This window comes from Erpetoichthys calabaricus, chromosome 1, assembly GCF_900747795.2.
Source record: "Erpetoichthys calabaricus chromosome 1, fErpCal1.3, whole genome shotgun sequence".
In the NCBI taxonomy this organism is placed as follows: domain Eukaryota; kingdom Metazoa; phylum Chordata; class Cladistia; order Polypteriformes; family Polypteridae; genus Erpetoichthys; species Erpetoichthys calabaricus.
In genome coordinates, this window is record NC_041394.2 from 341015202 (window position 1) to 341040346 (window position 25145).

Consider the following 25145-nt stretch of genomic DNA (forward strand, 5'->3'; position numbering starts at 1 on the left):
TCTGACCGATTTGCACAGTCGCCTGGTCGAGAAAAGTGGCCTGTGTTATTCCTACGTGCTTGAAAAAAATAACTGCTGTAATTATTGGCATTTTTTCAGTAATTAATTACGACTAATGTAGCGTGACGTTGAAAATTAAATACGACTGCAAAGGGTTAAGGCTTCCTTCTGGGTCAATTTCTCCACAAAGTCTTGGTTTGCTTACTTACATGATACGATTCAACTCGCTCATGGATTGTGTAGTGATTTTTGCACTTCTACTTTTGTCATTCTCTGATATTTGGTGCTAGGACTTGGCATAGTACTTGTATTGTCCCTGTTGTCTCCATTCTTATGAAATCTTTTGTGTTTTTGAAGATAACTACTGGTGGTAAACCATTTTCCACATTCAGAACAACCATACGGCTTCTCTCCAGTGTGAATTCTTGTGTGTATCTGAAGAGAAGCCACTCGTGAAAATTGCTTGCCACAAACAGGACAGCCATATGGCTTTTCTCCAGTATGAGTCCTTGTGTGGGACTGAAGACCACCCACTTGTGAAAATTGTCTACCACATTCAGAAAAAACATATGGCTTCTCTCCAGTGTGAACTCTTCCGTGAGTCTGAAGGCTACTCTTGTAGGAGAATCTTTTCCCACATTCAGAGCAACCATATGACTTCTCTCCAGTGTGAATTCTCATGTGCATCTGAAGAGAAGCCATTTGTGAAAATCGTTTGTCACATTCAGAACAACAATACGGCTTCTCTCCTGTATGAGTCCTTATGTGGGCCTGAAGAACACCAATTTGTGAAAATTGTGTACCACATTCAGAGCAAACATATGGCTTATCTCCAGTGTGTATTCTGCTGTGCTTTTGAAGGCTGCTCTTGTACGTGAATCCTTTTCCACATTCAGAGCAACGATATGGCTTCTCTTCAGTGTGAATTCTGCTATGAGACTGAAGGCTGCTCTTGCCAATGAAGCTTTTTCCACATTCTGAACAGTAAAACGGTTTTTCTCCAGTGTGAATTCTTCTATGGTACTGAAAACTGCTGTGGTAGTTGAATCCTTTTCCACAATCAGAACAACAATATGCCTTCTCTCCAGTATGAGTTCTCCTGTGTAGCTTAAGGCCGTTGCTGGTGGTAAATTTTTTGTCACATTCAGAACAGAAGTATGAATTCTTTTGGGGTCCACTGTGAATTTTTTTGTGGTTCTGAAGGTTGTGTTTGGTGGTGAATCGTTTGCTGCATTCAGAACAATTATATAGCCTCTCTCCAGTGTGAATTTGTTTGTCGTTCTGAAGACTCTTCAATTGTGGGAAATGCTTGCCATATTCAGAACAACAATATGGCTTCTCTCCAATGTGAATTCTAATATGATGCTGAAGGCCGCTGCTGGTGTTGAATTGTTCACTACAATCAGAACAACAATACAGTTTCTCTCCAGTGTGAATTCTTCTGTGGTACTGAAGGCCACCACTGCTGCCATATCCTTTTCCACATTCTGAACAGCAATATGGCTTTTCTCCAGTGTGAATTCTTGTATGGATCAGAAGATTGCTCATTCGTGTGAATCGTTTGCCACATTCAGAACACTGATATGACTTCTGTTGTGTTTGATTCAGATTACCATTTTTGGATTTAGATTTGGTTTTAAACCTGTTTTTCCTCTCCTGGTGGACAGTGGCTGAATCTGAATTATGTGTTTGAAGTTGAGAAGTCACTGGAAAAGAGGCTTTTATCACATTCTCTGATCCAAATGTCATTATATTTTCATCATTTGCTGTCTGTTGTGACTTGCACTGAAGAGCCGTCTGAGCCAATGATGATAAGAAGAGGCTGCCATTGTCTTGTAAAGCTGCAGAAATACAAATATGGAAATAAAAAGTGAGCTTTTAACAAATATTGAAAGAGATCTGTCAAGAGGCAATGATTTAAAATGAAAATGAACACAACTTGTGTACCATCCCCAGCAGTTTCATTTTTTTCTATCTATCTATCTATCTATTTGGAATGGATTCATTCTGAATTGAGTGCAATGCTAAGTGCAAAAGGAAAAAAGTGAACTTGGAAATTGATTCACAGATGAGCAATGAATAGAAGTGAGCCACTCTCCATTAAAATGTTTAAGTGAAGTTTATAAATTATACATTATTAAATGACATAAATTGTTTGTGAAAAACATGAGCAGGAAAAATGTTTATATGAAGAGTCTCCTAAAGTGTGAATTTCACTTTGTGTTTCATAACTTTGCAGAAAATGTGAGCCATTCATGTAGTCAGGACCAAGTACAAATGTAGCCATGCAAAATGTGTGGTAAACGCTTGTACTGCAGTCATTCAAATGTAAGCCATTGTGTTACATACTTGGCAAACCAAAATGACCAACAGGTGGTGCATATGGTCTATCAGCAGTTTGTGTTCTAATCACTGGTGCATTAAAAGCTAGTGGGGTGTGCAAAATACATAACTTAAATTTGGAAGTTTGTTATTAAAATGTTTAGAGCGAACCACAGCTCAGCAGAATCCTGGTGCAGAAAAGACAGCTATATAGAAATATATACATATTTTTTCCCCAATTGTTTGTCATCCTTGTGCTGTCCTGAAATCTCCTGGCTGTATGGTTATTATTTATTTAGAAGATGCTATTATCCAAGGTGGGTGGCACGGTGGTGCAGTGGGTAGCGCTGCAGTGGTGCAGTGGAGTTTGCATGTTCTCCCCGTGTCTGTGTGGGTTTCCTCCCACAGTCCAAAGACATGCAGGTTAGGTGCACTGGTGACCCTAAATTGCCCCTAGTGTGTGCTTGGTGTGTGGGTGTGTGTGTGCATGCCCTGGCAACTGTCACTCCTAACATGCATTACAGTGTATAAAATAATACATACGAGGGACGTTCAAAACGTTTCCACACTTTATTCTAACTCTATTTTTTAAGAATTTCAAAAACAAATAAGCATCACTTGGGCAGCGCGGTGGCGCAGTGGGTAGCGCTGCTGCCTCACAGTTAGGAGACCCAGGTTTGCTTCCCAGGTCCTCCCTGCATGGAGTTTGCATGTTCTCCCCGTGTCTGTGTGGGTTTCCTCCGGGTTCTCCGGTTTCCCCCCACAGTCCAAAGACATGCATGTTAGGTGCATTGGCGATTCTAAATTGTCCATAGTGTGTGCCGTGTGTGTGTGTGTGTGTGTGCCCTGTGGTGGACTGGCGCCCTGCCTGGGTTTTTTTTCCTGCCTTGTGCCCTGTGTTGGCTGGGATTGGCTCCAGCAGACCCCCGTGACCCTGTGTTAGGATATAGCGGGTTGGACAATGACTGACTGACTGACTGACTGACTGACTATTATTCAAGGTGACGTTTAAAGCAAGTTATAATACATACAAGAATGATTAGAAGGTTCAAGCATTAAAATCAAAAGAAAATAATAATAAACCAAGCATGAGGGGGTACTACTACTGCTATTATATAATAGTATACCACTAGACTAAGACAAAAATCAGTATCCTAAACCCTTTTTCAGTACAGTAGCAACTATCCTGTAGAAAAGATATTAAGCAGTTCTAAAATATTTAATGAAAAGTGGCATTTTCTAAAGATGCCTGCACATGAGTAAACTGGGTGTAGTTTGAATAGCCAAAGGGAAATCATTCCACAGCTTTGGAGTGAAAATGAAGCAGCAATGTCCAGTCTTGACCCCTTATTCAAGAGCAGGAATGGTCTGCAAGCAGGCAGAGGCACAGCAGGGTCTTCTTGAAGGGACATATAGAGAGACCAAAGACTGGGCAAATCGAGGAAGAGAACCATTTAGAGCAGCAGTTTTTCAAACCTTTGGACAACTTTTTCACTTCTACCACCTTCTAAGTTTAAAGGGTTAATAGTTTTACTTTTTTTTTCTCTTGTGGTGATTCTGCAAAGAATGACGATGTTGTGTGGGTCCTGCTTGCCACACTCTGCACCCTGTGCTACAAACATATCAAGTTGGGGTTCACACACTGTCTATTTTATTTTCCTTTTCAGATGCAGCAAACTTTTAATGACATCTTACCGTTCTGGACATTGTGTGCCAAACAAGCAGCCACATAAAATGGTAGCTAAATATCTATTGCTGATACTGAGGAGGCTCTTTAATGTTTGGGCTTTAATATAATAATAAAAGAATAATCAGAATTATGAAAGTTTTTTTTTCCCCCCATTTATATTAATAAAAATGTTTTAAACAATAGTCTTGTATCTATGGTTTATGAGTCAATCAGAACAGGATTAGAAGCAGAACAGTACTTTTAGGATACTGGAGAAGTGTTTAGAAAAATTTCCCTGAGCAGACATGCAGATCAAAGTGCAGAGCTGTAGAACAGAACAAGAAAAAGAGACATTTATCACAAAATATACCGGAAGGAAAAAATATTTACAAAAATAGACACACAAGCCGCTGAGCTTGGTAAACTCAAGATATCGCTCTACCAAGTACCTCTTTCAGCGCAGTGTAGCCAGAAGACCCTTTTTAGAGGCGAGAAATTCCTTTTTATATTTGGCGACATCACACCAACCAATTAAGCTGCCAAACATCATCCATCTACATGCACACAATGACGTGTATACATCTACAAAGAGTTGTGGCTACCACCCCACAAAGTTACTATTAAAATGCAGGCAGCCGGTGCGCACGCACGCGCATAGCTATGCCAATATTTGATACATGAACTGCGCTTCTCTGACAACTGAAAGTAAGCTCTCTTTATTCCTTCGGGGCTACCACCTGGACAACTGCCGATATGGGATCCCTATATAGGCCGACAAAGGCCAAAACTAAGATTCTTGACACTGTCTCTTGCCCTTCCAGTGCTACAAGGTAATGGGAAGCACGCGCACGTGTGGGAGATGGACAACGCCACCCTGGCCGGACAATGGGAGAGCCGTCTTTCCACCCTTGCACGAAATACGGCATTACGCTCCCCAGCAGCCACTTATATCGTTAGCAAAGACATCCCACTACACTTTCTAAATGGACCAAAAGGCAAACGTTATTTCTTTAAACATTAGTTTTGGATGAAAAGGACAAATAATGTCTCTCTCAACAATGCATAGTATACAAAACTAACTTTATTTAATCGTTGGTAATGCCAGTAAGGAACATTACCACACACTGCAGGTAGAACAAAATAAAAACAAGGGGTCTTTGATGATTGAATGCCAGCTTTTGTCTGCCAATAAGACCATACTAGACGTTACTTAAAAACACCCAATCAATCAAAACGACAGAGGTACAATCCTATGGCTGGGCAAACTCACTGTTTTGCTTTGCTACAAAACATAAAGGAAATTTTACTTCCACTGAAACAGGTTCCATTACTGAGCCTAATGCTGATCGATGCTGGCCATATTAGGGCCTAAGAAGTGATTAATTCTGCTGCTGCAAATGACTTGTCCAGCACATAACATGAAGTGTACGATTAAATTTGGCTCCGACCAAATCAAGCATGTAATTCTGAGCCTGTCTGGTCAATACCAGGGCCTCGTACTAATTCTTGTATTTTAGGACCTACCTTCTCCAAAAGGACTTGAGCCCACCACTTTGGCAGTCTTTGTTATGTCTAATTCCAAAGATTCCAACTTCACCTGGACAGAATGTTGCTGTATGGAGGAGTGTCTACTGGAGGTGAATCCTACTCTGGGAGTCTCTTCATCTGGATCAAAACACTGCCAGTCATTCTCCTGTTCGAGGTGCTCCTCCTTTATACTGTTGACAGTTTTGTGTTTTGGTACATCAGCGCTGGAAGACATCAGCTCAGAGTCTGTTGTAAAGTCCATAGGTCCACTATCACAATCCACCTTCTCCCCCTCTTTCATGCAGACACTCTCCTGTCCAAGATATTCAGACTCCCACTTACAGTCCTCTTCTTTAACATTTAGGCCATGCGTCAAAAGGAGGCTCCGGTGCAGTGTGGGTTTTGACATTTCCACATCCTTACACACTTCTTCTGAAACACCTTGTTCATATTTTACATGTTGAGGTTCCTGGACAGCTGGACACACCTTCTCCATACTGGACAACTTGAGATAGTGGCCTTCTTGTTATCTGCAGACAGAGGAGAGTAGAATTAAGAAGTAAATCCAAAAAGACAAACACACAGGAGTTGACCCCTGCAGTCATTCCTCACAGCTCATTACAGCAAGACCCCTCGTAAGCACTGGTGCTTTTGGCAGGAAAACTCTGGGAGAGGAGTCACATGAACCTGGGAGAGAAACACGAACAGAAGGGCCCGAGAGACTAATACGGTGAAGAAGAAAGTGAGTGCAGATGGTGTTACCTGTGACTCCAAATGAGCAGTGTAAGGTGTAGCTGGCAGTGTTATTATACAAGCAGTGGCCGTGGCAATGAAAAGATCATTGGAAGGGAGTTGTGGAAGACCCAAGCGGCAGCCGAGGAAGGAGATTACCTCCAGCAAACCTTGTGTGAAGAAGTCAGAGAGAGAGAGAGCATTTGACAATATGTTAAGATTACTAGCACCAGCATCAAGAAAACAGAAAGATCTACCAGCATAATGTTTTATCATACGGTGCAAAAGACAGGATCAACAGAAATATTCAACAATGAGGCAGAAACTCAAACGAATATACTTAAACAATTGGACAAAAATTGGAAATTTAACACTAGAATTACCAGAGCCTACGAAAAAACTCGTAGATCAGTCCCACCATAAATCACTTCGCACCTCTCCGTCAGCGTCTTTTGTCCTGTAAATGTGTGGATAAGCAGCAAACAGCAAGCAGCCTGCTATCATATCCCCCCACCCCACACAGTTTTCTCAGCTCAAGTCTGTTTACCTGCGTGTCAGTTGCTTTGAGTTGTATAGAGTGAGAAGTCAAGCAAAATGACACCTTTTATAAATACTATATCATTATTTGGAACACTTGCATTTCATGTGTGTTCCATGTCTACAACGATCTATGTAAACACATCGTTAAAACAGAAACATTTTTCATGTTTTAGTAATAATTGACAAAATGTACACATGAAGTGTATAATGTGTGAAGCCTGAATTCCAAATATCAAAGAAACACTTTCACAAAAGGTACAAATATAATAGAACAACTGCGCTTTTATTCAAAAATATAAGTGCAAAAAAAGAACCCGCGTTAGGGTGCGACATTGACACGCATTTGCTACGACCTCTTCGGTAGTGCAACAGTATCAACTGTTGTCTGGTAATCAAAACTTCACGGGTTCGATCCTGGACGAGTCCATTTTGAGAAGTGAGCTGCTCGTATTCTTACTATTTTAGAATAAAAACATAATTGTGATTCCATTCTGTAACAGCCGGTTTAATTTATGATACTTGTAAAGGTTTGCTTTGTTTTTTTATTCAGTTTTATTCTCTCAGCCGCGTTCACGATCCCAGGCCCAGACCCAGACCCAAACCCCACATTTGTTTTCACATAGATGCGCTATAACAGAGGTAAACTCAAATTATGACGACGGTTCTACATCGGATCAAGAATGCACTTTGGTTTGGCCAATGGTTTTAGGTGTGCCACTGTGATCTGGGAGGGTTATTCTGTATTTGATTTGCTGAAGCCACACAAACCAGCTGACAGGGAGATAGACAGAAACACGTGAAAAGGCCGGCGATTTAAAATTACTGATGTGCCCTGAACAATTTATATGGTCAGGGTCATGGACTGCAGAAGCCATAAGTGACCACTACTGAGCAGACAAGCGAACGAGAAACATATCCTTACCTTAACCACGCAAAGAATCTGATCAAACGTATGGCTTCCATTTGAAACTCGTCTCAGAAACGCGGAAGGCACATCTTTTAAAACTGAAACTTTTGTGCCTGTGTTCGGTAAGTGTTAAGGCTTTTGTTTCCATGTTTGGACTACTACCCCTTCAGTTTGGTTTTGAAACACAAGAGCAAGATAGGCATTCTTAAATTATAAAGCGCAATTTCATGTGGTAAGTTAATATATATACCAAATATCTGAAAACAATCACTTCTATTTGAAAAATATTAAACTTATCCTTTAATGTTGAAACCTGGGTCAGATTTCCCATAAGGACAACCTAGGCCATGGCCTAGGGCGCAGCAGTCAGGGGGGCATATATACAGAAGAAATAACAACCATATAAGATGCTGTTTTTTAAATTTATATCCATATACATTCAATAAATTGAGTGGTACATTTACATTGCCATGACTTCTCCTGAACTTGAAGAAGAGGGAAGAAACCTGCTTTTGATTTTTAAAGATGATCTGGAACCCGCTCTATGCGATGAACTTGTCCATCTGAAATCTCACATAACTGATTGCAACGATGGGACTAAAAACCCCTTAGCACTTTGCAAGTGGCAACGAGAAAAAGGACTACAAACAGTTTATCTAAACGTTTACTCACTTTTATTGTCAGCAGTTTAGACATTAATGGCTGTGTGTTGAGTTATTTTGAGGGGACAGCAAATTTACAACGTTATACAAGCTGTACACTGACTACTTTACTATTGTATCAAAGTGTCATATCTTCAGTGTTGTCCCATGAAAAAATGTAATAAATATTTACAAAAATGTAAGGGGTGTGCTCACTTTGTGAGATACTGTAAGTCAGAACAGGTACATTATTTTAATAAATGCTATTGTTGACTGACTGTAACCAAGTGCTCTGCCAATGAATGATGGAGTTTCACCTCTCTCTGACCTTTTTATTATTTCTACTTTATTTTCCATGGTGATGGTTTTTCTCTTCTTTACTGTATCACCAGCACTTGCATCAGATTTGTGTTTCAGAGACATTGTTGAAAGGTGAAGACAAAGGGTTAAGATGAGCTCTTCTGCACAGCACTGTACACGCTATAACAGCAGGAAGGCTGTTATAGCATGTCTGTCAGCACGTCTGGCGTACTGAACGAGAGACAACTTCCTGCTATGTACGTAACAGTACAAGGAGGCTTGCTATTGAGAATGAATGGGGACAGCGAGGGGCGGTTCACCACCCGCCACCACACAGTCACCTCCACCACCAAGAGTGAGCAGGGTGTGGCCAAAGGCAGGTAGTGAATCACCCACCACCGCCCCCATTCAACAGGCAGCCACCCGAGTGGTGGTTCTGAGGCTAGGGAGCTGCACTGGCAGTCGGAAGGTTGCAGCTTCGAATCCCGTAAATGCCAAAAGAGACTCTGCTCTGTTGGGCCCTTGAGCAAGGCCCTTAACCTGCAATTGCTGAGCGCTTTGAGTAGTGAGAAAAGTGCAATATAAATGCAAAGAATTATTATTATTATTATTAATGCTGCCCCCCGCTGCCCCATTCACCTTCAATGGTCTCCATTCAACCACAACTGGGTCAACGCTTGCAGCATCACCAACCGCCCAACGAGAATGAACGGGGCAGCTGTTCGAGGAACACTGCAAGGCTGTGTGGTGGGTGGGCAGTGAAACACCCTCCTCTGCCCCATCCAGCCTCTGGCCAGTCAGGAGCAGTAGCTGTGACGGCAGCGTGGTGGGCAGGCAGCGAACCGCCCCATTAAGCCTCTGTCCTGCATACCAGCGGTAGCTGTGGCCCTGGTGACTATGGACCCCGAGTCAACACTTGCCGCGCACCCAGCCGTCCACTGAGAATGAATGGGGTGCGGCCCCCACCACCCCATTCATCAACCGGAGCCGCTCGAGGGACACTATACTGCACAAGCAGCGAAACTCCCCTACCCCCCCCCCCCCCCCCAGCCACTGCTTGCAGCGTCCCCAGGCCAGAGATGATGGAGCGGCAGTTACTGAGGAGCCTTCGTCACGTCTCCCAGACAGATGAAGGAGCAGCTGCGGTCCCATTCGTAAGTCGTATGTCGGAAGACTGTAACTCTGGGACTACCTGTATTACAGTTTTACCTGACTCAGTTCCGTCAACACTCATTCTGACTCCAATTTCCCACAGCCTTGGTTCCACCAATATTTCCCTGCCTAATGAACATGGCACTCGGTATTATCCATCAAGGTCGCCTCGCAGGCCTTCTCCCCTCCTTGAACCCATCCAGTTCTGGCCACCATTATCTCTAGTCCTCTGGAGAAGACCGGGCGGTTTACAGGCCTGCCTGTTGGCCTCCCTCCACAAACTTGACCTTGAGTCATAAAATATCGGTGGTTTCCAGCTTGCTAAGAAAAATAAAAAACACGCAGCCACAAGCCTTTTTGTGACTTAACCTCTACTATACTAAGGTGCATTAGGATATACTGTTTACAGTAATCCCTCGCTATATCGCGCTTCGCCTTTCGCGGCTTCACTCCATCGCGGATTTTATATGTAAGCATATTTAAATATATATCGCGGATTTTTTGCTGGTTCGCGGATTTCTGAGGACAATGGGTCTTTTAATTTCTGGTACATACTTCCTCAGTTGGTTTGCCCAGTTGATTTCATACAAGGGACGCTATTGGCAGATGGCTGAGAAGCTACCCAACTTACTTTTCTCTTTCTCTCTTGCGCTGACTTTCTCTGATCCTGACGTAGGGGGTGTGAGCAGGGGGGCTGATCGCACACCTAGACGATAAAGGCGCTCGTCTAAAAATGTTGAAAGATTATCTTCACGTTGCTACCTTCTGTGTGCAGCTGCTTCGTGAAGCGACATGCTGCACGGTGCTTCGCATACTTAAAAGCTCGAAGGGCACGTATTGATTTTTGCTTGCTTGTTTTTCTGTGTCTCTCTCTCTCTTTCTGTGCTCTTGACGGAGGGGGTGTGAGCTGCCGCCTTCAACAGCTTTGTGCCGCGGTGCTTCGCAAAGCCAAACAGCCCCATTGATTTGTTTGCTTCACTCCTTTGAAGAGGAAGATATGTTTGCATTCTTTTAATTGTGAGACGGAACTGTCATCTCTGTCTTGTCATGGAGCACAGTTTTAAACTTTTGAAAAAGAGACAAATGTTTGTTTGCAGTGTTTGACGTTCCTGTCTCTCTACAACCTCCTGTGTTTCTGCGCAAATCTGTGACCCAAGCATGACAATATAAAAATAACCATATAAACATATGGTTTCTACTTCGCGGATTTTCTTATTTCGCAGGTGGCTCTGGAACGCAACCCCCGCGATGGAGGAGGGATTACTGTATTATCATACATGCTTATGATTCTCTGTGACTATATGTAAATGTCAAGTTTAAGACTATACTCTTCTTTACGTGTCAATTTGAAATTTTTTGTAATATTGAACAAAACACCAACTGAGTCTTTTTAAGTGCATACTGTGGCCTACGCGGAGGACTGCATGTCTCGTGCACGCATGTTTTTCCTAAATTGAAATCGGTGCTTAACGGAACACATTCTGAGTCAATGGATGCATTAAAGAAGAAAATGTCCGATGTCTTGAAACAGCTGACAGAAACTTCGACCAGTGCACACCAAGATTGCATTGGTGCATAATTGGGAGTGGGGAATATATTGAAGGGGACAAGCATTAGAATTGTTATATAAATGAAGTGAGTTATTCTGTCAGTCTCGTTATTTAATAGACTGTGATAAACAAAACACTTCTACAACGGGAAAAAGTTGGGGACATTCCTCGTATAATGTCCAAAGGACAAAAGAAAAATGCTAGGGCAAAAATTGCAGTCAAAAATAGCAGTCGATAACAAGAATATAACAGATGCCGTTTTTATATATGAACAAAATGGCTGACAGAAATGAGGTGGCAGGAGACGACGTCAAAACTGGCAAACGGATACGACGTCAACTGGAAGTGGAAGTGATGTGATGGAGTAAGTGACATCATCTTCCTCAGACCATAAGTAAGGTCATTGGCTGGAGCCGGAAGGGACGTCATCAGAGGGTGCCGGAAGTGACATTTGGCGGCCATCTTGGGAGCCTGGAAGTATGATACGTACTTTATTTTCTTCTTTGGGTCTGACGAAAAAGAGAGAGGGGCTTTAGTACCACAAATCAACCCCCTTGTCTTGCGATATTTCACTCACCTCCAGGCTTGTTAACTATCTCCTAAATGCACATGTATGATAAGACAGACCTCGTATTTATTTATTTTTGTTGATTTTATTAAAATCACACATCATTCATACAGATAAATCAATTTTTACAAACAAGATCGAAAACAAATCGCCCCCCACATTTGTATTTATTAATAAATGTGCCTTTATGGATGGACTTCCTGTTCTTTAAGACCGACATTTGTTATCTTGAATGTGTAACCTCAGCAGCACATTGATCTGACTTGGTTGCTAAGATACTGTTGTTACGGTTGTGCCTCCTGGAAATCGTGGCACACAATGTCTTCAAAGCGGCTCGCTCTCTCTATCTATATATCTATCTATCTATCGAGAGATAGAGAGATAGATACTTTATTAATCCCAAGGGGAAATTCACATACTCCAGCAGCACCTTACTGATAAAAAACAATATTAAAGAGTGATAAAAATTCAGGTATAACAGACAATAACTTTGAATAATGTTAACGTTTACCCCGCAGAGTGGAATTGAAGAGTCACATAGTTTGGGGGAGGAACGATATCCTCAGTCTGTCATTGAAGCTGCTCCTCTGTCTGGAGATGACACTGTTCAGTGGATGCAGTGGATTCTCCATAATTGATAGGAGCCTGCTCAGCGCCCGTCGCTCTGCCACAGATGTCAAGCTGTCCAGCTCCATGCCTACAATAGAGCCTGCCTTGCTCACCAGTTTGTCCAGGCGTGAGGCATCCCTCTTCTTTATTCTGCTTCCCCAGCACACCACCATGTAGAAGAGGGCGCTTACCAAAACCGTCTGATAGAACATCTGCAGCATCTTATTGCAGATGTTGAAGGATGCCAGCCTTCTAAGGAAGTATAGTATTAGCACACCAAAGTCTTATCCAAATTTGTGCATTTCACTCGATTGACGTATTAATTTCACGGTATTCTGATGTGCTCATTAGCTTTCCGAGACTCCAGTTATTTTTTCATCGTTGTGGTTTTTGACCCCTGCTCGCCTTTTGTTTCATTTTTCATCTCCTGGTCCTACTGGCCTGCCAGATTTCAGTTCACAGAAGTGCAACCTTCAGAATGTGGTGCAGTGCAGGAGCAAAAACCCCAAAAGGAGGGGCTGTGTGGGCATTTTAACAGCACGTGTGACTGTGTCTGTCACAAAAATCATGGAGTCCATAAGTGCCGAGAATTTGATAAATATGACTTAACGAGACAACAAACAACAAATGAAATAAACAGGTAAAAGAAAGCAGAGACCAGGAATGGAGTTCAGGTTAATCCACACCACTGCTATCCTTGTTCATAGCCTTGTCACTTCTCGTCTGGATTATTGCAATTCCCTTCTCTTTGGTCTTTCTCGCAACTCTCTTTATAAGCTTCAACTGGTCCAGAATTCAGCTGCCCGCATCATTACTGGAAACCCACAGTTCACTATATCACTCCCGTCTTGCAGCAGCTTCACTGGCTTCCAGTTAAGTTCCGCATTCAATTCAAAATTCTGCTGTTAACTTTTAAGGCTATCCACAACCTCACCCCTCTATATCTGTCTGACCTCCTCCATGTTGCCATTCCCTCCCGTACCCTTAGATCCTCTTCCTCCATCCACTTGACTGTCCCCTTCGTCCGTCTTACCACCATTCAGTTGCTCTGCTCCCCAGCTCTGGAACCCACCACCATATGAGCTTAGAAATATTGAATCATTTTCACTTTTCAAATCTAAACTTAAAACTCATCTGTTTACGACTGCTTTTTCTCTTTGATTACAATTGCTCTGCCCGATTTTAATTTTTGTATTTTAGTCTTGTTTATAATCTGTGTTTTATCTATTGTTCAGTGTCCTTGAGTGTTTAGAAAGGCGCCTACAAATAAATAAAATGTATTATTATTATCACAACCCAATGAAAGAGTGACTCCCCTTTGAGATTGTTGGTGGTGGTCTTTAGTTTAACCCACACCAGCCCACCAGAGGTAATACAGAGAAATACAGGGGCAGGACACTTTGAGGTCTTACAAGACATGGCCATCATCTTTTAAGTTAAGTTTGTGGACAAGCCTAGAGGGTGCTTCTTCAGAAGAACATTAAATGAATGATCATGAAGAAGAATTGTTTTATTAATAAAGTTTTACTTTAAGCTAAAGTGAAGACTCTTCAGTCCAAAGATCATTTTTTTTAAAATTCGGCAAGATTAGTGAATTATTTACCCAGGACTGACTAATTGAATAAAAGCAGAGCCCCTAACTAACAGTTACATAACGATTAACCTGACGGCCATAGAATGTCCAAGAATTATAAATCCTCATTCATTTTCAGTGCTCTCTCAGTTTAGCCTGAAAACTCCTGAAGGTAACTGTGATGGGCTCCTTTGGTTTCCTATGGGAAAAGGGACAACACCACACTGGGTTTGAACCCAATTCCCCACCCTGCCCTAAAACGAGGTGCTTGCAATCTCCTCCAACATGTTGGGTTAAAACAGCTTTTATCCAAAAGCAATCAAGGCCCTGAACTCAAAATAAAACTGCTCAATATCATTCTCCCAATGTGCAATATAGATCTTAAGTCAACAAGTGCAATTTGTATATTTTGTAAAGTACTTTTATTACTATTCGGTTTGTTATTATTTTCTCTCTTCTTGTCTTTTTAACTCTTATGCCTCACACGGAGTTGTCCGCACCTTCAATTTCATTGTTCCTTTCTAAAAATGACAATGACAATAAAGATATCTATCTATCACTTGTGTTTCTCACCTCTCCTCTCACCATCCATTATATTTGACTGTCATCTGTATTTTAGGACAGGCCTCACTCATCCTGAGACATTTATTCTTCATGTCGTCTCTTAAATAGCATTCATGTAGTTATTTAGTACTAAACATCCGACCCATACCTCAAGATGGTGGAGGCTCTCCTGGGTCTCCTATCCATGGTGTAAGGATGTGCAGCTTCTATCACCATTTAACTGAGTGATAGCCTTTTTTCTGAAAGACTACACACTTAAAGGTTTATGGGGTAATCCTTTACAACAATTGTCTCACAGGGTGGCTTCAATTCTTCATTTTAGGCTTATCGTGGGTCCTATGATGAGCTCCCTTCGTTAGGTGTTAGTGTAGGGGATAGTGGCCCGAAGTTTCAAAAATAAATTATTTAAAGGTATATGCACCTATTCTATAAAATGTCTAAAAACATACATTAAAACCCCATGAAAATTGCCCTAAATGTATCTAAAAATCAGTTTTAAAATATATCTAAAATTTCCATTCATTTTTGTTTAAAAATTCCAATCCAGATTAGCAGGTTCAAATGAAGCACCCCCTACTGGTCAGATTAAGAAGTACATAATATTTAATATAAATTAGAAAAATAAATATTACTAGAAATAGATATTAAAAGGACACTAAAATTAGGGTTCTCTCATTGCATAAACACAGCTAAAAAAAGGTACTAAAACTTATACAGCAATTAAATATTATTCTTTTTATTAAAAAAATGGATCCTAAAGACAAATTTTAACATCAAGACCCAGAATATTAATTAACATTAGGGCTTTATTAACAAAATTAGGGTTAAAACTAAGAAAAAGGATAAAGCATTAGGATAGGGGTAACCTTAACATCAGGGCACTAGATAACACTGTTTTAACCTTAGGGCCCAGTTACAGTGAGGTTAAGGTTAGAATAATGGGTAAGGGTAAGACAATCGACATCACATTAGGAGTAACCTTTAACCTCAGGGAGCCAAGACACTTGATTAAACTAACTACAGGGCGGTTAGGAAAATGGATGGGATTAATGCTCTATTCTGATATTTTTGTAATCCAATAGCTCACCAAAGCATAGGCATATGTTGAAGTCAGCCGTTCGTGTTGCTCCAGCTCCCTGTTTAGAGTAAATCTTGGAGCCAAGAGCACCCCAACATTGTCAAATCTCAAAACCTGTTCATTAAAGTGTATTCATTTTTTTACTTATTTCTGGATGCCCTGAGGTGGGCCAGCACCCTACCCAGGATTTCTTCCCGCCTTGCGCTCTATGCTAGTTGGTATTGGCTCCAGCAGACCCCCCGTGACCCTGTGTTAGGATATAGCAGGTTGGATAATGACTGACTGACTGACTGGTTTAATTCTTGGTCAGAAGTGAAAGAAATCTATGGGTTAGGGTTAGGGACTGTCATGTTCACCATAGCTTCAATTGATTATTAAATAATGATAAAATCCCTGATATCAATGAAAGTTGAGAACTTCAAAGCTTGGGGAATCAAGGAGATCAAAGAGGAAGGTTACCTCATGTCGGCTGTTTGGTAACATTACACACATTTACTACATGACTACTTAAAACTGATGCATGGCACCATATAAAATCTGTCAATAAAATCAATTCATCACACTACTGTACATCAGTTTGATTTTAACACTTTTTCCCCCCACCACTTTTTATAGCTGGACCTACACTTGTAACATTTTTTTAATGACATCAGTTTACACCGATTTGATACCTAAATGTAATTATTTATTACAACAATAATAAAAAAATTATAATTAATTTAGGTTTTCAAATTCAAACTTGTTTTTTGTCTTTTAATTGGAAACCCAGGGAGCAAATACAACCTTGTGTTTTCACGATGTAGTATCGCTAAGAAGGCCAGAGGTTAACATCCGCCCCCAACACGTTTCTATCACTGCCCCGGGTTTCTTATCGCGCAAAATACGCTAATTTCTAAAAAGTACTAAGGGCCCCATTAAGAAGTTACAGACCCCCAATGGTGCTCCCAGGGTAATAACACTACCGTTCATTCCCTTAGCGGAGGTCGGTGGCACTCCTGCCGGACATTGGATTTAAACCGCACGGTCACCTCGACCAGGCAAAGTGAGCACGTGACGTGCAATTTAGCCTCTGCACTAAATCAGATAGCAAAACGGCTGCAAAGAACTGAGCAATGATAAGACTGAACACTTTATGTGATCTTTCTATTAATTGTTACACCCTTTTCACAAACGTTACTAACGTATTCAAGGACAAAGCACCCCGCTACAACGAAGCGAACAGACTGCAAACTAAATGACGATGAGGGAGCAACCAAAGGAGAGCGAGCGATTGCGCGTGCGTATTACCGCCGGTCATGGAGCATGCGTAAACTCAAAAAGCGAAGCGGAAGACTCAGAGGCGAGTGCTTTCTCGAAGCGATATGCAGAAGTTAGCGAGCAAACAGTAAGCAGAAACAGTCACGAGTACCTAGTTGCAGAAGGGGCCTGACTGCGCGTTTCTTTCTCAATGCACTGCCCATGATCACGTATCATCGGATAGAGATAACGACTTTCCCTATTAAGAAATCTCACCTGAAAGTCCTTCACGGTGGGAGCTCCGAGTGGAGCGATTTTGTGAAACCTGTTTTCGATTTGGCACATAACGCTGACTTTTCACCACATTCAATAACAGAAAATAGAAAACAATAACTCCGTTAGACAGAAATCGCATTTTTGTGGTCAAACTTATTTTGAAAGACGAGGTCTACTTTTAACGTGCTTGTTTTCATTAAAATCGCATCTTATCTTAAATTGTTCTTACTGAACAAGAAATGTAATTAACTATACTAACAAGGTTTTACTTAATTTATTAATAAGTCTCAAAAAATGTGAGGCAGACGCACCTCCTGCGCTTTGTAGAAGCTGACCGGCTGAGTGAGAGGCCCTGCAGCAGCTCAAGTGTGTACAATACGTGATAAACTGAAGAAGTCCGTCCTGCTCGGTACAAGGTCACAGCAAACCTAGAAAGATTGTAGACTCGCAGCAAGAAAATGAAACAAGAAGCGCTCATTCACTGAAATGCTAGTTTACACCTATATGCGAAATAACTAAAATGTCATACGATGCCAAAAATTATAAGTACTTGTGCATTTCAATGCGGATTCAGTTCATCCTGATATAACTGTGCCAGGGTACCTGGTTTGGAATAAAAAGAACCTCCGAATCACCAAGAATTTCCACTGATAACATAAGAGGCATTTAAATTCGTGCGGACCAAGTAGCAAATCAACAGGGACCTCGCAATTTTCCCAAATTCCTACCGAAAATCCACGTGGATTCACTGAGCTCCACGGGAAACATAACGGTTTTCATAACGGGGTCTGCAGGCGCTTGTCTAGGACGACTAAAAGACCAAGTGGGGTGGTCTGTGTAAAGGGCAGGCGGGTTTCACACTTTAAAGCCAAGGAATACACTCCGGATAAAGGAGAGAAAGAAACAGTGCGCGCCACTGAACTTTTACTGTTTAAGAAAACCGCCATCGCAGCGAGCTGTAGTTGTGCAGACACCAGGCGGACAATCATAGAATAGGAGTGTCCAGGTGCAGCATCAACTGTACGGACTTTTATAGAAATTTACTTTGGGGAGCTGACGAGGCTCTCTGACGATTGTGATCCCTGCAAGCTGCTCAGTGCTCTCTTTTTCTGAAGTTATCCCACGCGTAAATGGCACGAGTACGTACCTTTCCTGTTCCTCGAATCTTGTCTTCAACGTGACTAACTAGCAGTACAGCAGCAGCATTTCCACGTGGCCCCGATGATGTGTTTTCTTTTTACTCTTCTCGTGGCTACGTATCCATGTTAATGCCTTTTAACAACGAAGCAGTTCTAATCTGCGCTGCTCTCCAAGTGCTTCACGCTTTGTGACTCCCGCACGAACAAACAGAAACCCTTTGCTCGGCCTCTCAGGCTCCGCCCCTTCTGACAGCACAGCCAACCCCCCTCCCCCCTCTCTCTCTCTCTCTTTCTCAAAGGTTCACCGCAGCTTTACTAGGCTACAATGACAAAAAGATGAAGAGAAGTACAGAGGAGAATAATAATGGACTACATTTAAAGAAAGAATCTATATGCACATACAGTCATATGAAAAAGTTTGGGAACCCCTCTCAGCCTGCATAAAAATGTACTCTACTTTCAACAAAAAAGATAACAGTGGTATGTCTTTCATTGAAGCAGTATTTAGTTGTATGCAATTAAATCAAATGTGAAAAACTGGCTGTGCAAAAATTATTGTAGTTTTGCTGATCTGAATGCATGTAACTGCTCAATACTGATTACTTGCAACACCAAATTGGTTGGATTAGCTGGTTAAGCCTTGAACTTCATAGACAGGCGTGTCCAATCATGAGAAAAGGTATTTAAGGTGGTCAATTGCAAGTTGTGCTTCCCTTGACTCTCCTCTGAAGAGTGACAGCATGGGATCCTCTAAGCAACTCTCAAAAGATCTGAAAACAAAGATTGTTCAGTCTCATGGTTTAGGGGAAGGCTACAAAAAGTTATCTCAGAGGTTTAAACTGTCAGTTTCAACTGTAAGGAATGGAATCAGGAAATGGAAGGCCACAGGCACAGTTGCTGTTAAACCCAGTAGGTCTGGCAGGCCAAGAAAAATACAGGAGCGGCATATGCGCAGGATTGTGAGAATGGTTACAGACAACACACAGATCACCTCCAAAGACCTGCAAGAACATCTTGCTGCAGATGGTGTATCTGTCCATCGTTCTACAATTCAGTGCAATTTGCACAAAGAACATCTGTATGGCAGGGTGATGAGAAAGAAGCCCTTTCTGCACTCACGCCACAAACAGCGTCGCTTGTTGTATGCAAATGCTCATTTAGACCAGCGGTTCTCAAAGTGTGGGGCGCACTCCCCTAGAAGTAACAAAAAGGGGGCACGGATGTTGCCATATGTGATGTAATTTCGCTATTCGTAGGAAAATTTTAAACTTGTAGCGGTGTATTGGCAGCAAAAAATACAGGAAAACATTTTATTAAAAATGTTAGGGGGGGCACGATTAAAACTGTTATGAAAACTCGGGTCGCAAATACTTAAGGGTTGAGAAACGCTGATTTAGACAAGCCAGATTCATTTTGGAACAAAATGCTTTGGACTGATGAGACACAAATTGAGTTATTTAGTCATAATAAAAAGCGCTTTGCATGGCGGAGGAAGAACACCGCATTCCAAGAAAAACACCTGCTACCTACTGTCAAATTTGGTGGAGGTTCCATCATGCTGTGGGGCTGTGTGGCTAGTTCAGGGACTGGGGCCCTTGTTAAAGTCGAGGGTCGGATGAATTCAACCCAATATCAACAAATTCTTCAGGATAATGCTCAAGCATCAGTCACAAAGTAGAAGTTACGCAGGGGTTGGATATTCCAACAAGACAATGACCCAAAACACAGTTCGAAATTTACAAAGGCGTTCATGCAGAGGGAGAAGTACAATGTTCTGGAATGGCCGTCACAGTCCCCTGACTTGAATTTCATCGTAAATCTATGGGATGATTTGAAGCAGGCTGTCTGTGCTTAGCAGCCATCAAATTTAACTGAACTGGAGAGATTGTATAGAAGAATGGTCAAAAATACCTCCATCCAGAATCCAGACACTCATCAAGGGCTATAGGAGGACAGTGTCTAGAGGCTGTTATATTTGCAAAAAGAGGCTCAGCTAAGTATTGATGTCAAATCTCTGTTGGGGTGCCCACATTTATGCACCTGTCTAATTTTGTTATGATGCATATTGCATATTTTCTGTTAATCCAATAAACTTAATGTCACTGCTGAAATACTACTGTTACCATAAGGCATGTCATCTATTAAAAGGAAGTTGCTACTTTGAAAGCTCAGCCAATGAGAAACAAAAATCCAAAGAATTAAGAGGGGTTCCCAAACTTTTTCATATGACTGTACATACTGTGTATTGCTCTATTTACTAAATTCACTTATTCCAGAGTAGGGTTTCATGGCTGGTAGAGCCTGTCCAGAAACCCAGCCTGTGTGCAAGTCAAGAACAACACTTGGACAGGGCACCAGTCCATTAGAGGATGAACATACTGTATATTAGGGCCAGTTTAACAGCACAGATTTGCCTATAAGCTGATGTCACATTACATGACTTCTAGTCATTGGGGATGTCAGGATTGTCTTGGTACATAAAACATAAGACATCACACAGATAAACTTCTCTTCTGTTTTAAAGATCCAAAACACACATTTTGCTTATTCCTCATCATAGGCATTATTGCATTGTACATCTGGATTAGCATTCATTGGTTGTCAGCTCTCAGTCACACAGAGTCCACCGCTGTAAATAATGGGGTAAGTCCCGGATTAGTTGGCGTGTGTGATGGGGTATGTCACACCGGATATCTGGCAGTCATGTGAGTGCACCGTCGACCACCCCCGACTCACTGAGATTGTGTAAATGACTTAAAATTACTGGCAAAGTTGTCTATTGTGACATGGCCTCAAATGTGGGAGGAAAGCAGACCACCTGGTAGAAACCCATACAGACTCAGGGAGAACCCCAGTCTCCAGCTGCAAGGAAGCACCATGACACCCTTCTATATATACAGATTTACTTTAGCATATCAATTAATTACAAATAAGTATATAAAAAAACATACACGCATGCATGGACTATCCATGTAATTTGCATCCATTCTGTTTCTTCTGCCAACTCTGTATCTGGCTGCTCTACCTACTGTCTGGTCCTCCCCTCTCATCTCATATTTTATCATCCAGTGTTGTGAACTCTGGGCTCACTTCTCATGGTGTGGTGAGACTGGGGTCCCTCACTTCCCCTGTATTTGGGGTACTGCTGTTCATCCTCTTATGTGGAAAATATCATCCCATTATATAAAAAGGGTGACCGGGCAGATCCCAGGAACTAAAGGCCAGTAAGCTTAACATGCATCACAGGAAAATTAATGGAAGGAATTATTAAGGATAAGATTGAGCAACACCTGGCAAGGACAGGAGTTTTTCTGAACAGTCAGCCTGGGTCCAGAAGAGGGAGGTCGTGTTTTACTAATATGCTGGAATTCTATGAGGAGGCAACAAAAGGATACAATCAAAGTGGAGCTTATGATATTATTTATCTGGACTTTCAGAAAGCATTTGAGAAGGTGCCACATGAGAGGTTGGACATCCAGCTTAGAGAAGTGGGAGTTCAGTGTGATGTTTGTAGATGGGTGCAGAATTGGCTCAGACACAGGAAGCAGAGGGTGATGGTGTGAAGAACCTCATCAGAATTGACTGATAAGACTGGTGTCCAGCAGGGGTCAGTGTCAGGGCCACTGCTATTTTTAATAAATATAAATGATTTAGATAGGAATATAAGGAACAAGCTGGTTAAGTTTGCAGATGATACCAAGATAGGTGGATTAGCAGATAATTTGGAATCCATTATATCATTACAGAAAGATGCACTTTACACTTAAATGTATTGAATGGCGAGATGAGATGGCGGCGCCGTACATTCTTAAAAATCCCAGTTCTTCAATGGCATTGTCTTTACATACTTTTTTTGTTGTTGGTGACTTTCTATTAAGTTCTGGTAGATTTTTCTGAAAATGTTTGATTTATCTATGCACCTCCTGGAAAACGAATATCACATTTGAAGATGAAGTAGTCAAATTTCTAATTTTTGAACCATATCCAGTGCTGCGGGTGAACAAACTGAACTCAGGAAAATACATCTTCTAACTCAGTGCATACAATTTAAATATAAATGGAGCTATTTACTTTAATAAATCTCAATCATCTTGTAAATGTGTCACCCTTGAAGCTTAGTTGATCCAAGTGTGAAATCTCAAGCACCATAGAACTGACATACAATCAATGATCGAGGGGTTTGGGGGATTGGAGAACCCCGTGAATTAACGGGTGCCAATGGGCCAATAAACAATGAAACCAGTCGCCAAGCTTTGTCCCTCCTATAACACCGGCAACTGCAGCTCGAAAACAGATGTGCCACACAATTCAGATTGCTGTGCTACTGCCAGCACCGCCAGCAGGAGAGATGGGCTGAATGTAAGCAGCAGGTGTTACATCCAATTCAGTCCCCCCTGACAAAAATGTCGACCTAACCTCGAAACCAGTGATGTGTCACAATCAGGGCTCTCGCTGAAATCAATACTTGACCTCACCCTTCTCTATTGGTCATTGTAAGGTGCAAATTCCATCCTCTTAAAAAAAACCAACAATATTTGTTTCTATAGCACATTTTCACACAAACAGTGGAGCTCAAAATGCTTTACAAGATAAAGAAAGAAAAGTTTATATGAAACAAAAATAAGATTAGGCAATACTAAGTAACAAAGAATAAAGTAAGGTCCGATGGCCAGGAGGACAGAAACAAAAAAAACACTCAAGATGGGCCAGAGGAATAAAACAAAATCTGCAGGGGTTCCATGGTCAAGAGACCACCCAGTCCCCACTGGGGAAAAAGCCCTCAGCAAGCAACCCATGAGACCACACACTTTTGTGGTTCATTTACAGGTGATAATTGCATGCTCAGTTCTTTTCATATCATAGGACTGGAGCACAAACTAATAAATGACCAACAAATGGTGACACAGTGCAAGACACCAGTTGCACTTGTGACACACGTGTGCGTGGGAGGCAGCTAAAGGGTCCGAATACTGAATACCGAATTCCATGCTTGACCAGGTGAGGACGAGGTGCACTGATTTTCTGTCTCAATCCTCTGCAGACCATTCCTGGGAAAATCCCACACGGGTCACTTCCAGTTCTGATGCCCATGATGACGTCACTTCCGGGGCAGACCTTTAAAGCCTACCATCTTTACCACATCTCATCAGTTCGATTTTGGACTCTGAACCAGAGACATCCCTTAGAAATGCATCCCTTTTGCCTCCAGGGCATAATATATGGGTGGCTGCCCCAAACCTTTTTATGTCTCCTGTAACTTCTAGTGACGCACTGCAATAAAGTCGTACAACGCACCTCACTCAATTCTGGTGAGTCACAACGCAGCAGTCCCCTTTGTCACACACCCAGGTGGGGAGAGCACCCCAAGGTTAGGAAGCCCTGCTCTGGATCAAGTAAAAAATGCTTGGCCATATGTAATATCAGATGACAATACATAAAAGCCAAAAATACCTAAAGTCCACCAAGCAATGAAGATGGAGGAAATGGCACATGTGTGTGCAGGCCAAAATTTAGTACGGAAATAAACTCAGCAATAAAGTCATAAACACATGCATCTTCATCAGCCGTATTCTGTTCTCCATACTGGTGTTGTCTGCACCTTTACTGCATTCATTTCCACATGTTGCGTACACACTTAATGAATCATATGCAATACAAACAGCTTAAAAAAGTTTAGTGCTTTATTTAATTGTCAAAAAAATAAATGAAGTAAAATACAAGAACACATAGCAGAGACAGTGGCAGCCCTTTGAGCAGTTGATCTAAAAGTAACTGTGGATCAAAGCTTATAATAACACAAAAAAGAAATGCGTCTTCTATTAAGGAAGCTGGGAGAGGCTGCAGCGATTAATGCCGAAGGACAATACGAGTCTGAATTTGTGCATTGCATAATTAGAAGTTAATGGCACTACCCAAATCAAAGAAAGCTAATGTGAACTGCCCAGTTTGATTGTAAATGTAATAGTTATGAACGTTCGAGTTTAAACACTTCAAACAATGAAGTATTTACAAACAATGAGAAGCAGGTCTGTCAGCAAATTACATACAAGAACACGCTTCAGAATTACTAGAATATACCGTACATTGATGTATGAAAGAACATTGGCACACCATACCGGTGGCCCAAAATCACTTCTGCTGATTAGTTTGTCTTCATCAGAATGACTGAGTGCTCCGTCTGACTGGCCACTCACATCATGGTCCTCTAAAAAGACGGACCTGTGCATGGATGCCATGAATGATTTTTAGCATACTTGCTCAGCCTCTAATGAGCTTAGCACTGCCATTACTCACACAGGAGTGTCTTTAACATTTGAGAAGTCTAAGGAACGTAGTCTAGTGTCACTGATTCAACTTTAGACAAATGCATTTCACATAAATTCACTTGACAAAAATATAAATTGGGTGGCACAGTGGCACAGTGGTAGCGCTGCTGCCTCGCAGTTAGGAGACCCGGGTTCGCTTCCCGGGTCCACCCTGCGTGGAGTTTGCATGTTCTCCCCGTGTCTGCGTGGGTTTCCTCCGGGCGCTCCGGTTTCCTCCCACAGTCCAAAGACATGCAGGTTAGGTGGATTGGCAATTCTAAATTGGCCCTAGTGTGTGCTTGGTGTGTGGGTGTGTTTGTGTGTGTCCTGAGGTGGGTTGGCACCCTTCCCGGGATTGGTTCCTGCCTTGTGCCCTATGTTGGCTCCAGCAGACCCCCGTGACCCTGTGCTCGGATTCAGCGGGTTGGAAAATGGATGGATGGATGGAAAATATAAA

The 25145-nt window shown here is 41.9% G+C and overlaps 1 protein-coding gene across 1 annotated transcript in view; it reads right to left on the reverse strand.

Annotated features, from left to right (window-relative positions):
- Positions 1 to 228: 228 nt before the first annotated feature.
- Positions 229 to 25145, reverse strand: part of LOC114668398 (zinc finger protein 569-like) — a 31196-nt gene continuing 6279 nt past the window's right edge. The window contains exons 2-4 of the mRNA XM_051934071.1: positions 5516 to 6040; positions 1614 to 1841; positions 229 to 1487 (exon numbers count right to left, since the gene is read on the reverse strand). Of these exons, the coding sequence (XP_051790031.1) occupies positions 229 to 1487; positions 1614 to 1841; positions 5516 to 6040 (2012 nt within the window). The remainder of the gene's footprint in view (positions 1488 to 1613; positions 1842 to 5515; positions 6041 to 25145) is intronic.